The sequence below is a fragment of the Leopardus geoffroyi genome, chromosome C2 (assembly GCF_018350155.1).
Source record: "Leopardus geoffroyi isolate Oge1 chromosome C2, O.geoffroyi_Oge1_pat1.0, whole genome shotgun sequence".
NCBI lineage: Eukaryota > Metazoa > Chordata > Mammalia > Carnivora > Felidae > Leopardus > Leopardus geoffroyi.
In genome coordinates, this window is record NC_059333.1 from 133,569,877 (window position 1) to 133,584,712 (window position 14,836).

The window sequence follows — 14,836 nt, forward strand, 5'->3', positions numbered from 1 at the left end:
CATACAACTCTCACCCCCACCTACCCTGATGTGGGATTCGGAAAGCACGGTCCAATCCAGCAATTCCTAACTGCTGTCCATCGGGACACTATGCTAGCCTATTAGGAACAATCACATATAACCCACCATGTCACCTCTGACTCTGAAAGGCTTCAGGGGAAACACACACTCACACACACTCACACACGCTCTAGAAGAAGCAACAGAATCAAAAGGAAAAGCATTTTTTTTCCATGAGATGTTTAAGCTCACATTCCAAGATCAAAATCAAAACAGAAACAACGAGCAATTCATTTCAGGAATTCCCCAGTGGCGTTTCTCCCCCCACTGCACTCCTGATTACTGGGAAGGCTGGGCCGTTCTGCAGTCATCAGAAGAAATGCAGAGTTAGTCACCCTTGATCAGCTATTCGGGCCAGAAGCTCAGGAACTCTGAGCATGCTGGCGTCCATTCTGTCTCCCATCTACGTCTCGCGCTCCGTGACCTTGGATCTCATGGCTTCAGACATCATCCCTGTGAGGTTTTACCACCTGCAAGCCAGACCTCTCCCTTCACCTCCAGCTATTGCGTGTCCCACTGCCTACTCTCCATGTCCCCTTGACTGTCTAGAAGACATCTCAAACTTCACATGGCCCAAGCAGCCACTGCCATTCATCCCCTTCTACCAACTCCTGGTCTCCCACAGCTCGGCCGATGGCAACTCTACTCTTCCAACTACCAGACTTGAAAGCTTGAAAATCATCCTTGACTCCTTTCTTTCTCTGACACTGGATATCAGTTCATCAGCAACTGCGGTAGGTTCTTCCTGAAAATATACCCAGAAGCCGGGGCGCCTGGGTGGCCCAGTTGGTTGAGCATCTGACTCGATTTCAAATCACATCATGATCTCTTGATTTGCAGGATCAAGCCCCGGGTCAGGCTCTGTGCTGACGGTTCAGAGCCTGCTTGGGATTCTCTCTCTCTCTCTGTCTCTCTCTCTGTCTCTCTGTCTCTCTGCCCCTCCCCCCTCTCTCCCCCTCTCTCTGCCCCTCTCCCACTCTCCCTCCCTCTCTCTCTCTCAAACAAATATTTATTATTATAAACAAAAATTTATTTATTATAAACAAATAAATAAACATTAAAAAAATATGTCCAGTAGTTGCCTACTCCACCCCTCCTCCACTGATGCCACTTTGGTCCACACCCTCATCGTTTCTCGCTGCAATGATGTTAGCCTGACTTGACTCCCTGCTTCTGCCCTTTGCTCCCCCAGTCTGATTCCAACACAGCAGCCAGAGTGATCCCATTTAAATCTGAGTCAGTTGTGTCTGTCTTCTGCTCACAACCCTCCAAGGGCTCACATCTTACTCAGAGGAAAGAAGAGAAGCCAAAATTCCTACGATGCACTCCGATGTCCCGTAGGATCCCCCCTCACCTCCTACCCCCACCTTACCTCTTTCGTCCTGTTTTCTGTCCCACTCTGCCCTCCTCATTCTGCTCCTGCCACCCTGGTTCTCTCTGCTCCTCCAAAGGCCTGGCACGTGCTTGCCGCAGGACCTTCACATTTGCTATGCCCCCTGCCCCAAATGCTCATCCTCACATCACTGCCTGCCCCTCCTTCTCACACAGATGCTAACTGTTCTGTGAAACCTCCCCTCACCACTCAGTGTCCCCTGTCAGTCCCCAGCTCATGCTCTCCAGCCCCTTTCCCTGCTTTACTTTTCTCCTTCACCCGTATCACCCCTGACCCACTGCCTTTCTAAATTAATTCTCTGTCTGCCTCTCCCACTAGAAGGTAAACTGCATGAGGCACACATTTTGGTGCTTTATTCATTGCTGGACTCCCAGTCCCGGAATAGTTTTGGCACATAGTAGGTGCGCGTCAACATCTGTTGGTTGGATGAAGGAAGTTTTACAACTGAAGGAACATTCCTCACCGGATGCCCCTGCTTAGTGGCCAGTGCCTTCAGATGCTTTGGTGGCAGGAGGGGCATACAGGAGCGTCTCCCCCCCCCCCCCAGCTTCCGTCATTTTCAGAGGGACAAGGACAGTGGTCCTCAGCAAGGAGGGAGAGTCCAGCCTAACTTCACACATCGCCTGTGGGAGGCTGAGGGTACAAACAGACAGTTAGCTGTTTGCATCTATGCCACAGGCACAGGCTTTCTGAAACCAGGAGGGACTACTATTTCCTTCCCCTGTGGGTGGAGGAAAGAAGTCTTCCTATGAACTATGAACGAGATTCAGATCTGAACTTCTGGGATGTTCCTGTTTGGGTTTGGTCCTAGCAGTGACAGTTTATATTTTGCCCCGGAGCTGTGCGCTGTGGGATTGTGCAAAGCCCGGGAACAGTGAGGGCATTAGGACCAGGAGCGAGGCTTGGCTTGGCCGGGGCTGCGTCTGGCAGAGGGCTCTCAGCTGAGCGCAGAGCTATGTGTGAAAGGAAATCAGGCGCTGCCTGCCGGCTTCACATCTGTTGATCTGACCTGACTTGAAGCGTCCAAAGGAGGACCACTGTCAACGCTGCTGGACTGAGGACCCACCAGCTGCCTCTCCAGACATCGCCTAGCAACCTGACCATTCATGCAAGGGGGGAGACGAAACACGTGGGACTAAACACCTGAGCAGAATGGAATAATCGTTTTTTTTTTTTTTTCCTTAGGAGAAAAAGGGGGTAAAAGGGGCCAAACAATTCCATTTGAAGTCCCTGTGAATGGGCTCTCAGAAGGCAATACAGAAATCCACTCAGAGAGGTCCCGTGGCTTTCTGATTATAAGTGGAAGTCAGTCTTACACATGCTGTTGGCAAATGTCAGATGGGAAAAAAAGGAGCAGGTTAAGTGACCAGCAAAAAACTTCCAGGTGGAACTAGGAAGCCAGGTTCTCCTGCAAGCCCGAAGGAACCTGGAGCAGGAGGAGGACGCGAACTTGAATATGACCTGTTGCATATGGCAAGTTCCAGCAACATGCTCCTAAGGAAGCGATGCAGGCATGGGCCGTGCAGACTGCAATTCCTGCTGCTCTTACTGATGCTGGGATGCGTGCTGCTGATGGTGGCCATGCTGCACCCTCCCCCGCACGCCCCGCACCACGCGGTCACAGTCCTGCCCACCCAACACGGCCCAGGTGCTGGGTATCGCCTGGACTTCGGGGAATCCCAGGAATGGGTGCTGGAGGCCGAGGATGAGGGCCAAGAGTACAGCCCCCTGGAGGGCCTGCCCCCCTTTATCTCACTGCGGGAGGATCAGCTCCTGGTGGCCGTGGCCTCACCCAGGGCCAGAAGGAACAAGACCCAGGGCAGGAAAGGTGGCAGCTACCGGCTCATCAGACAGCCGAGCAGAAGGCAGGATGAGGAGGCCCCAGAGAGGGACTGGGGGGCCGAGGAGGAAGATGGGGAGGTATCTGAAGATGAGCTGACCCCACTCAGCCTGGAGGAGGCGCTCAGTGCCCGCATCCCCCTGCAGAGGGCGCTGCCCGAGGTACGGCATCCACTGTAAGTAAGGCCCTGGCTTCCCCTTCCCCCAGGTACTGAGGCGTCATCAACAGACCCAGGAATGCCAACTTTCTGCCACCGGCTGTCCTTAGGGCAGCAGTTCCCAAGGTGTGGTCCCTGGACCAGCCGCAGCAGCATAACCTGGGGACTTGTTAGAAACGCAGAGTCTCAGACCGCATCCCAGACCCACTGAGTGAGAAACTCTCATTTAACCAGCCCTGCAGGTGAGGAAAAGGGGAGCTCTTACTGGTTCTTCCCTTCCCCATCCTGGTTCTAGTCCTTCTGTCTCAGGACTATCAGGTCAAACAGCTTTATCCATATACCACACAGGAGCTTGGGGCAGATGTTCTCCAACCCACCTTCCAGTTCTAACAGCCCGCCGCCAGGACGTTTTGATATTATGATTGTTGTTAGGGTTTGCTTTCGTTTCGGGTCAAAGTAACAATCGCAGCTAACATTTACGTGACTCCTTCCATGTGCCTGATTTTAATCTAAGAGCTGTTCGTCTATCAGTCCTTACAAGATGAGTGCTAATATTACCATCAGGCTGATTTTACAGGTATGAAAACAAGGCACAGAGAGGCTGAGTAACTTGCCCACCGTCACACAGCTAGCAGGTGCCAAGGCAGGGATTTGAATCCAGGAAGGAAGAAGCTCCAGTGTGCCTGAACTGCCACCCCATTAGACTTAAGGGGACAGTCCCAGTGCGCAGGAGCTAGAATGCGGTGCTGCTGCAGCCTGACCTGGCGGGGTAGCCCCACCCCCAGAAGCCAAGCTGGAGAGCGCATCCAGGCTATACCCAGGGAGATGCTGAGCTCCCCTTGTGCATCCCCTGTCCTCCCCCTCCCTTACTGTGGCTGGCTGCAGAGGAGGGCCCCAGTCGGGCATCCGTGGCCGGTGCGACTGGTTAGCTCTGGGAAAACCCTTCCCTGTAAGCCACTGCTCTTCCTAGAGCCCAGAGTGCTTCTCACGAAGCAAACACACGTTCAGACCTTCCGAGTGAGTGGATCCATCTAGAGCCGCAGTCAAGAGCAAGACAGTGTACTCCTCTGATCCCTGGTGGGGTTCCTGTCGGTCTGGCCGCTTGGCAGTCACCCTCGGGGTCACGCAAATGCAGGTCAGCACCCGAGACCGGCTTCTCAGATGGTGTGCTTGGGCGCCTCTCTCATACCCACCCCAACCCTGCTGCTCCAACTTCAGGTCTTGGCTTCAACAGCTCTTTTCAGGAAACTTGCAGACCCAGCCAGGCCCACCCCATTGCAATTTGGTGCTCTCAGCAGTTTTAATTCATAACCCTCACTACAACCAAAGCTAAACGGTCGCTGACGTACTGGTTTGATCGATGCCGGGGTCCCTGCCACGCACACAGGAAGCGAGTGATTGCCGAATGAGTGAACGTACTGTTCTCAAAGTCTTTGGATACATCTTTCTCTTTGGCCTAAGACAAAAATGAGTATCTTCATTTTGCTGATAAGAAGCATTGCCTCAAACAAGAGGGTCTCTGGCCACCCAGAGGCGTGTATGTGTGTCTCTGCATTATGCAAGTGCGTTGTGAGTATGAAGTTCTGTGGGTACGTTGCATATAGTTGTGCATGTGTCGAACACGCACTGTATCGTGTGTGGCCAATGGATGCTACGTACGTGTGCTCCGTGTAGTACGTGCGCGTAGTGGATTACGTGGTGCCCGCGTGCCTAGTGCCCGCGTGCGTTGCGGTGTGAGTTGTGCACGTGTAATCACACGTGCACGTGTGTGTGGATGTGTCCGTGTCCTTATGCGCGTGTGCACATTGATAGGTGCAGTGGCGTGTGTGGTACACGCGTGATTGCGTATGTTTCGCCCCGGTGTGACGCGCGCACGTGTCTTGTGATTTGGCTTTTGTTGTGTATGCGTTTTTGCGGGACGTGTGTGCATGTATGTTGTGTTGTGCCCGGGCTACGTGTGTTTGATGTGCCTGTGTGAGTGTGCGACTCGCATGTGTGGTATAAACGCCTTGTTAGAGTTGTACACGGGTAGGTGTGCTGTGTGTGCTACTCGTGCAGTACGAAGCGCACGGGCGTTGTGCGTGCGTGTGGTGCACGTAGGTTAGAAAGGCGTTGGGCGAGTTGTACGTGTGTGTGTGCGCAAGTGTGTTGTGTGTGTTATGCTTCTGGCGTGAAGTGCCTGGTAGGTGTTGCGCGCCTGCGCTGTGCGGGCCCATTTTGTGTCACGTGTGCGACGTGCACTGACATCGCGTGCGCACCACTTCAGTGGTCACTGCTTCAAGCCAGGGTGACCACCTCGGCTCAGTTTGTCTCGGTCTCCCCGGACTGGGACGCCTCCCGGTCCCTGGCAAACCTGGACGGTTGGTCTCCCCGCCCCATACTTCCCTCCTCTTGCCCCGGTTCTAACGACAGCCATCGGCTCTGTCTAGAGGTGTGTGGCGCCCTCTGCTGGTCCCAGCTGCTCCCTGCAGCCTGTGCGGTCTGGGCCTTGGCCCCCATCCTCTCCTCTACCCTCTGCAGTTCAGGTGCTGGGTGTCTCTTCTGGCCCCTCTCAGGACATACAAGGGATCCTCTGCAAACTGAGGCGACAAGCCCCCACTGTCCCTCCAGGGTGACAGGACTCTCCTACTGTCAGCGCTTTAAAACCAGGCCAAAGTTCAGCTTATAAAAGAACGGCCATATATTAAGCACCTACTCTGTGCGAGTCCTGCTCTGCTTTCCCACCAGGGTTGGGAGAACTCTGGAGACCCCAGTCCCTCTGCCTTCTGCTGGAGCGTGCCAAGCACCACCCACCTCAGGGCTTTGCGCAAGCCTGTCCCAACTTGGGCTAGTCCCGCACGCCCTTCGTGCGCCGAAACCTCTAGACCAGCCCTGGCCTTTGCTCATCGCCCCCATCCAGGCCACAGGCTTTCTGAGTACCTCCGGGGTCACTGCTGGAGGTCATTTTGAAAAGGAGCATGCCAGGAAGTTAGTAATAATGCAGGACCAAGACAGAGAAAAAAGTCAGTGTAAAAGGTCAAAAGGCAGACTCTGCAAAGAAAGGTAAAATTACGGTGAACTTTTATCTGAGCACTTACTATGTGCTAGGAACCCTGCTAAGTGGTTTTCATTCACTTAATCTTCCTAATGAACCCATAAGCTGGATACGATTAATATTTCCATTTTACAGATGTGTAAACTGAGAAACAGACAGGTGGAGGGACTGGGGCCAGGTTATCTGACCAGGTGTCTCTGACACCAAAGTCCTGTTCTTTCTGTTTGTTTTGTTTTGTTATTCTCGAGTTAGATAACATACAGTGTGATACAGTGTGGCCTTGGCTCCAGGAGTAGAATCCCACGATTTGTCATTTACATACAACACCCAGTGCTCATTACAAGTGCCCTTCTTAATGCCCATCACCCATTTTCCCCACCCTCCCACCCCGTCAACCCTCTGTTCTTTGTATTAAAATTTTTTTAATGTTTATTTATACTTGAGGGAGGGAGAGAGACAAAGTGTGAATGGGGGCGGGTGGTCAGAGAGAGAGGGAGACAGAATCTGAAACAGGCTCCTGGCTCTGAGCTGTCAGCACAGAGCCCGATGCGGGGCTCAAACTCACAAGCCATGAGATCATGACCTGAGCCAAAGTCAGACGCTTAACTGACTGAGCCACACAGGTGCCCTGTTCTCTGTATTTCGGAGTCTCTTATGGTTTGCCTCCTTCTCTGTTTTTATCTTATTTTTCCTTTCCTTCCTCTATGATCATCTGCTAAGTTTCTCAAATTCCACATCTGAGTGAAATCATATGTTATCTGTCTTTCTCTGGCTGCAAAGCCATGTTCTTAACCACCATGTTGTACTTTCTGGGCAAGTCACGTAGGCTAGAAGAATTTCAAGTTTTTCCACCTATAAATTAGGGAAAGCTCACACTGGTCCTCAGGGAGACACGGAGGAGGATGTCTGTCACAGCATCCTTGGTGGCACTGAAGAGTTGGAAACTACCTGGACACGTCATGGGTGGGCACCAGGGAAGCTGGGCACAGCCCAGAGACACGGCGGGACGTAGAAGCAACAGACTCGGTGCACAATACCCGATGGAGGGAAACCTTCAAGTACCATGCTGAGTGACACAAGTAAGGCGCAGAAAAGGGGTCCATAGCACGACATCACTGGGGAAATGTGAGCTCCATGCGTGCTGATCAATGCATTCTTTACAAGAACAGAGGAAGCTCCGGGGAGTGGCTCTGTTGTGTGGAGGGCTGGGTCCTGGGGCAGGCGCGGGAATAGCGAATGAATATATAGAGGAAGTAAAGAGAGGGGCTCACATGGGAGCCCCAGACTGAAGACTAGGACTGACTTGGCGCCTCAAAGCTGCTCTCACAGAGGGGGTCGGGGAGGAGCAGGCCTTGCCCTTCAGCCTCCTGTGGCACGACAGCTTTCAAGGCTCTTCCGAGCCCAGCTCTCCTTGATCATCCTGGGGCCCAGCGTAGGGCAACGACTGCCCGCATCAAAGAGGCTCCTGACTGAGAAAGGGCCTGTAATCTGGTCTAGGCAGTGGCTCCCAAACCTGAGTTCACATGGGACTACTGAGAGGGCTTGCTAAAATGCAGCTTCCTGGCCTCCTCTCCTACAGTACCTGACTCAAGGGTCAAGGGTGGGGCCGAAGAATTTGGTTTCGACAAGTTTCCTGGGAGACGCTCATGCTGCTGATGTGTGGGCACTCTTTGTATCTAACAGGTTGGACAGAGCCACGCTTCTCAGACTTTCAAGTGCATGCAAACCCCTCGCCCCGGGCATCTTATTAAAACGCACAGTCTAATGTAGTAGGCTAGGGGTTCCACCCAAGATGCTATACTTCTATCAAGCTCCCAGTTGGTACCGGTGTTGCTGGTCCACAGGCCACGTTTTTGAGCAGCAAGGGGCTTTATCGCTGGTTTGCCAAATATGTACTTGTGGATTCCCCCACATTGCTTGTTAAAAATGTAGATTTTCAGACCACTTTTCTAGAGACTCCCCATAGTTCTGATTTGGAATGCAGTGATCTGAATTTTATTTATTTATTTTTTTAATTTTTTTTTTCAACGTTTACTCATTTTTGGGACAGAGAGAGACAGAGCATGAACGGGGGAGGGGCAGAGAGAGAGAGGGAGACACAGAATCGGAAACAGGCTCCAGGCTCTGAGCCATCAGCCCAGAGCCTGATGCGGGGCTCGAACTCACGGACCGCGAGATCGTGACCTGGCTGAAGTCGGACGTCTAACCGACTGCGCCACCCAGGCGCCCCAGTGATCTGAATTTTAAAAAGCTGATGTTAGTTTGGGGAACCACTGATACAGACAATGAGCAGAGAGGTAGTAGAGCTCTGGAAGATTCCACAGAGAAGGGAGTCGCGGGATTGGAAAATAGAAAAGAGAAGTAGTGAGCAACACAGTCCCCTTCATGACCTGGAGTTTTGTACTTAAATATAAATGTCAGCTCGGCTATTGCTGGCTGGGTGCTACCTACCTACTCGCATCAGTTTATAACTTGGGTTCATATTTTGGCCCGTGTTAGCCTGGTTTATATACCCACAACTGTGACTAACTCACATGCCCAAAGAACAGGAAACCTGGGGCTGAAACCCGGCCCCATCTCTTACTGTGTGACCTTGTATAATCACTCAGCCTCTCTAAGCCTCAGTTTCCTCAACTGTAAAATGTAGATAAAATAACACCCTTGCGTGGGGTTGTAGGTTAAATGGGATAGAATGTTGATGATCTTCCCTCCCCCCTCCCCCCCAGGATTCAAGTCCAAACGGAAGTTGTCCTTATCCTATTCTGGAGTATAGGGTCTAGGAGTGAATTGAAAGATGGAGAAAAGCCAGAGCAGGCAGCTGTGGACATCACGTCATTGTCCTTTCTCTGATCAAAGAGTTATTTTCTACCCCGTGGGCTGCTAAATCATCACTCACTTGGTGGCACACCGGAAGCACCTGGTAAGTGTTACAAACGACCCATACTGGGGTCCCACTACCAGGGATTCTTATTTAGCTGGTCTGGGGAGGGGCCTGGGCCTCCCCAGGTAGTTCTGATGCGCAGCCGGGGCTGAGAAGCAACGCTGTGGGGCACCAGCTGGGCAATGGCATTTCACAGGCAGTGGGAAGACATAGGAAGGGGTATCCTCCGCTTCGTTCCCTCCCTCCCGCCCAGAGGCCGCTTTGGCAGCAGCTCTATATTGTCAAGGAGAAGGTGGTGGTGCAGTCTACCTTCCGGTCAGGTCAGTCGAGTTCCAGGCAGGCAGGGAGCCCCTCCAGCAGGTCTCCCCACCCCTATGTTGGCCCTGACACCTGGGCTACAAAAGTGAGAGAAGACGGCTGGCAGGGCACCAATAAATCGGAGTGAGTAGGTGTGGCCCTGCAGTGGGGCTCGCAGGGGAGAGCAGGAAGGAGCAGGCTGGGGCAAACACCTGGTGCTGGAACTCAGCTTATCTACCCTCCCACTCAGGAAAGGAGGGAAAACAACCCAGTGTGGTGAGTAGGAGTGCTTGTTCTGGTGCCTGGCCAGCCAGGTCACAAGGGGAACTCACAAGTACCAAGCTTTCAGCCCTCAAGCCCAGTGTAGCCAGGGCTGGGAGCTGTGTGTCCCCAGATCTCCACCCATCCTCAGTGCCTGTGGTGTAGACACGGCTGAGTATAACCCTTTGAGATCACGGGGCGCCTGGGTGGCTCAGTCAGTTGAGCGTCCGACTTCGGCTTAGGTCATGGCCTCACGGTTTGAGATTCACGAGTTCAAGCCCCGGTCGGGCTCTGTGCTGACAGCTTGGGAGCCTGGAGCCTGCTTCGAATTCTGTGTCTCCCTCTCTCTCTGCCCCTCCCATGCTCACACTCTGTCTCCCTCTCTCTCAAAAATAAACATTTAAAAAAAAATGTAGCCCCTTGAGATCAAATGTGCCTGTGGTAGCCAATGCAGTAGAGTCTTGCTTTGTGCTTCAGGTTAGGCTTGGGGATTAGATCAGAGGTGGTCAACCTGCATCTTATCTTGTTTAATTCTTTTTTTTTTTTTTTTTTTAATTTTTTTTTCAACGTTTATTCATTTTTGGGACAGAGAGAGACAGAGCATGAACGGGGGAGGGGCAGAGAGAGAGGGAGACACAGAATCGGAAACAGGCTCCAGGCTCTGAGCCATCAGCCCAGAGCCTGATGCGGGGCTCAAACTCACGGACCGCGAGATCGTGACCTGGCTGAAGTTGGACGCCTAACCGACTGCGCCACCCAGGCGCCCCTTATCTTGTTTAATTCTTAAGGAAACTGCTATTTCCGCTGAAAGTATGGTCCTCAGACCTGCAGCATCAAAAATGCAGACTTTCAAGCCCCACTCAGACCTACTAGATGAAAATCTCTATTTTTAACAAGATCTCTAGCTGATTTATATTCATGTCAGAGTTTGAGAAATGCTGATGAGGCCAACGGTTCACAGCCCTGCCTGCACATTGGAATCAGCTGCAGAATTTTATAAATCATCACACCCAGGCTCCACCCCAGACCAACCAATTAGATACAATTCGAGGAGACTCTCCTAAGTGATTCTAATGTGCAGCCAGGCTGAGAACTCCTGCCAAGGCCCTTTTAGGTGAAAAGGAGCGGAAACACTGGTGTTACTGCAGGTGGTGGGGTTCCTGCAGTTTGCACAGGAAGCGAGGAACAGGGACAGTCCAGGGAGGACTGCAGGGGGTATAGGAGGAGGACAGGAAAGACACTCACGAGCCATGGTACTTCTAGGGCTCAGCCTTCCTGATGTCCTCCAGCAGCTGGCGTCCCTGGAGCCTGCTCATATCACCCTCATGGCCACTTACTTGCTGGTGTCTTGTCACTAACAACCGTTGTCCTCTACTCAAGCTCTGGTCTGGAGGCCCAGCAGCATCGGGATCACCTGAGATGCAGAACCTCAGGCCCCACCCAGACCTCCTAGATCCAAATCTGCATGTATGGAGATGCCCCAGTGGTACAGGGGCAGGTTAACGTGGGAGGGCACTGGGCTACCTCTTGGCTTCTGCTGCCTCACCTTTGACTTACTGCCTGTCCTATGACCTGCGGCCAACTGCTGATCCTCTCTGTATGTCTGAATATCAAACTCCTTGAGACAGAGGATCTGGAAGTTTCACTTGGCCATTATTTGGGGGAGGCTCTGCCTGTTAGGGGAAACTATTGTGCCAGGATGCTTCATAGGCTCTGGTCAGTGTTCAGACCAGCAACTACCTGTCAGTGCCCACTTTTAGTCCAGGGCTGAGGAGCCAGAATCAGAGCAAAGCTAAGGATGCCTGGAGCCCCTAGAAGGAGGCTGTGAGGCTTCTGAGGACCCTACAAAGAGACTGTGTGCCCCTTGTATGACTTCTCTCTAACTCTGGGGAATGATAGGCTGGCAGCATTAGCCTTAACCACAGGCTCCAGCCTGAACATACTTCCCTCTCATTCGTAGGAACACTGTCCATCCCTCACAGGATCATCCCCAGGCCGTGTCCCAGCCCTTGTGTCTCCAGGCATGGCCGGGAAATTGGTGTTCCCAAGATGAGCCCCATTAACTACAGACAAAATGTACTAAACATTGGGATTTTCAGATTGTGGAGAACTGAGTCTATGGTTATCACCCTCCCATTTATATAGACAACCAGTCTATATACTCCTTGTGAGCAAGAACAGTGTCTACCTTCATTCACTGAACAAATAATTATTTAGCAACTATCAAAGGTGAGAAGGTGAGCCGGACCCCGCCCCAAACCCAAGGAGCTTGGGGTGAGTTGAGGGATACAGATAAGCAACCAGGTTGTTACATCGCTGGGCTCAGGGCAGCAGTATGGAAACTCGTCTGCGTGGGGGACTTCTGCTGATTTGGTAGAAGCTGGAGGTCAGTAACCCCAAGACAGAAAACCCAGCAGAAACCTTTCTACCCTGGCCAGGTGAGGAAAGGGTGGGGGCGGTGTTTGTGCCACAGCCAGGCCATCTGGCGCAAAGCTGTGACTCATCCTCTCCAGAATCATCATCCAAATGCATTTTCTGAGTTCACGGGGGACCCTGGAGCTGCATGCAGAGAGGGCGTGCATCTGTGTATAAAGCCAGACCCGGACTCCCCCGATCTTGGAGTGTGAAGATATGAAACTAACTTGTATTCGGCAGCTGTCTAGAGCCAGGACGATCCCTTTAATCCAAGAAGTTCCCCTGGGCTATCGAAAAGTAACAGCATCCTTGTGTTGACTAATTAGGGGATGTAAATAGCAGAGCCAGGATTCAAAGCCGAGTTGATTCGATTCCAAAGCCCTTGGTCTTTCCTTCCCCACTGCTGCCACTCAGAAGATGGACACATGAGGTCAGGTGAGCTTTTCATGTATACGAGCCGAGATAGTAAAACATCCACCAGATATATGGTTGAAGAACAAAGAACGTAACCCTGTTCGCTAATAAGAATGTGCATTTCTTCATGGGTCCTTTTCACAACTACCTGTCACATTTGGACACTGCTCTGCAATGTCCGAAAGCTGTTTCTATGCACCGCCCCACTGATTCCCCCCAACAGAGCCATGGCACAGATAGAGCAAGAAGAATGTGCATCCCCACTCGACAGAAAGGATGTGAGATGTGGGCAGATGAAGTGACTTGCCCGGGGCCACTTGCATGGACCATTTACCTTTTGCTCACTTGTTTGTTTACCTACCTACCTTCATCCCTCAAAGGATTTAAAAATACATCATAAAATAGAAAATCGCTATTAATATGGTGTTAATCAAGATAAGGGGAAATATACTTTGCAACACCTTCCTTCAGTTACTGGTATACACCAAGCTCCTTTTTACCTCTAGGCCTTAGCAGACGCTATGACACCTGTCAGGAACACTGTTCCCCACCCACACACCTTCCTTCAACTGCCTCCTACCCACCCTTCAGGTCTTGCCTGTCATATCACTGCTGCCCCACTCCCTGAGGATCTCCTTGGAGCACTTGCTACAGTGGTTAAATAATTATTTGGTCATCCGCTTAATAGGATGTAAGCTCCATGACACCAGAGACTACCTTAGCTTGGGTTCCGCCAAAGCAAACCCTGAGACAAGCATTTGTTTTGCAGATGACGTCAGGGAGCAGCTGTAGGGGACTGGCAACGTGGAGCAGAAAATAGGACAGCGACGAAAGGTGTGTTTTCAAGGCAGTTACCTCAGAGGTAACTAGAGCTAGAGCTCGGCCTGCGGGGCAATCTGGGAGAGGCTGTGGCACACGCAGCTCCACGTGTTAGACCTCCTTAGGGTCAGGGGTTGCTGGGTATTAATATGCCAACTCTTTCTCATCGCTGGCTGAGGACAGCTGTCAGGGGTGGGTGGGAGGTTAATTCTCCAGCTCTTCAGGCCTGCTTGAGGAGAGCATCTCCAGCAGTCAGAGAAAGCCCTCACACGATTGGAAGGCAGGCTGTTCTGTACTATATTGATAGGGCCGAAGGGGATATGGCTGGGCCATCACGGTTCTGCTTCAACGATCTTATCTATTTTAGTCCTCATGCATATAAGCTTGTCAGTAAATATCTGTTAAACGACCAGTTGGAGGATGGAAGGTCAGGATCAAAGAGAAAATTAAAATGAAGACAGACAATCCGTAGAACCGTCTCGGTGACTAAATATCCTATTTCCTTACTCTGAGCTTCCTGGCAGCCAAACTGAAAAGGAAACACCGTAGATATATCATGATCCTTATTGCTCATGAGGAGGAAACATACCAAGTCCTCAGAGGAAGAAAAGTGCCTTTTCCCGACACTTCTGCCTGAAAGGAATTTGCCTTCAAAGCTGCGTAGAGGGAATAGTCAGTGACAGAGGACACGACAGCCTCAACAGTTTCCCTCTGTAATGCAAAGCAGGTTTCATAAACCTGATGAAAGCTGAGAGAGTGATGCCAAGCATGACTCCACATAAGCACATTTCTAAGGCAGCCAAGACAGTGCTTTCTGAGGACCTTAACGAATCAGTGTAGACAGCCCAGAACATGTGAAGGAATCAATGGGTTGCGTATTCTTCAGATAACCCTCCATCATTGTCACTTTGATCCGGACAGTGGGACCCAAGCCTCATGACTCTGAATCCAGAACATTCTGTCAGCACTTTCGTCAAAAATAGCAATATCTATACTGGTTAAGAGCATTAGGTGTAGAGTCAGACTGGCCATCTGCTATCTGCTGTGTAACTTGGGCTCTCTGGGCTCTAGTTTCCTCATCTTTAAAATGGGAATATGAATCCATTATCTAGTGCTGCACACACACCACCTCAAAATTCCGTGGCTTAAAAAAACAGATAAACTGAACTTCATGAAAATGAAAAGTGTTGTGCTTCAAGACAGCGAAAATACAACCCAAGAATGGGAGAAAATATTTACAAATCTAATAAGGGGTTTGTATCAGA

At 51.4% G+C, this 14,836-nt stretch overlaps 1 protein-coding gene across 2 annotated transcripts in view; it reads left to right on the top strand.

Annotated features, from left to right (window-relative positions):
* The first annotated feature begins 1,117 nt into the window (after nt 1–1,117).
* GALNT15 (polypeptide N-acetylgalactosaminyltransferase 15) overlaps nt 1,118–14,836 on the top strand; it is a 49,281-nt gene continuing 35,562 nt past the window's right edge. Inside the window, exon 1 of one of the 2 annotated variants that reach the window (XM_045503704.1) lies at nt 1,118–3,468. In XM_045503704.1, coding sequence (XP_045359660.1) covers nt 2,924–3,468 — 545 coding nt within the window. In that variant the 5' untranslated portion in view covers nt 1,118–2,923. The remainder of the gene's footprint in view (nt 3,469–14,836) is intronic. The other variant, XM_045503705.1, reaches the window with a different exon arrangement.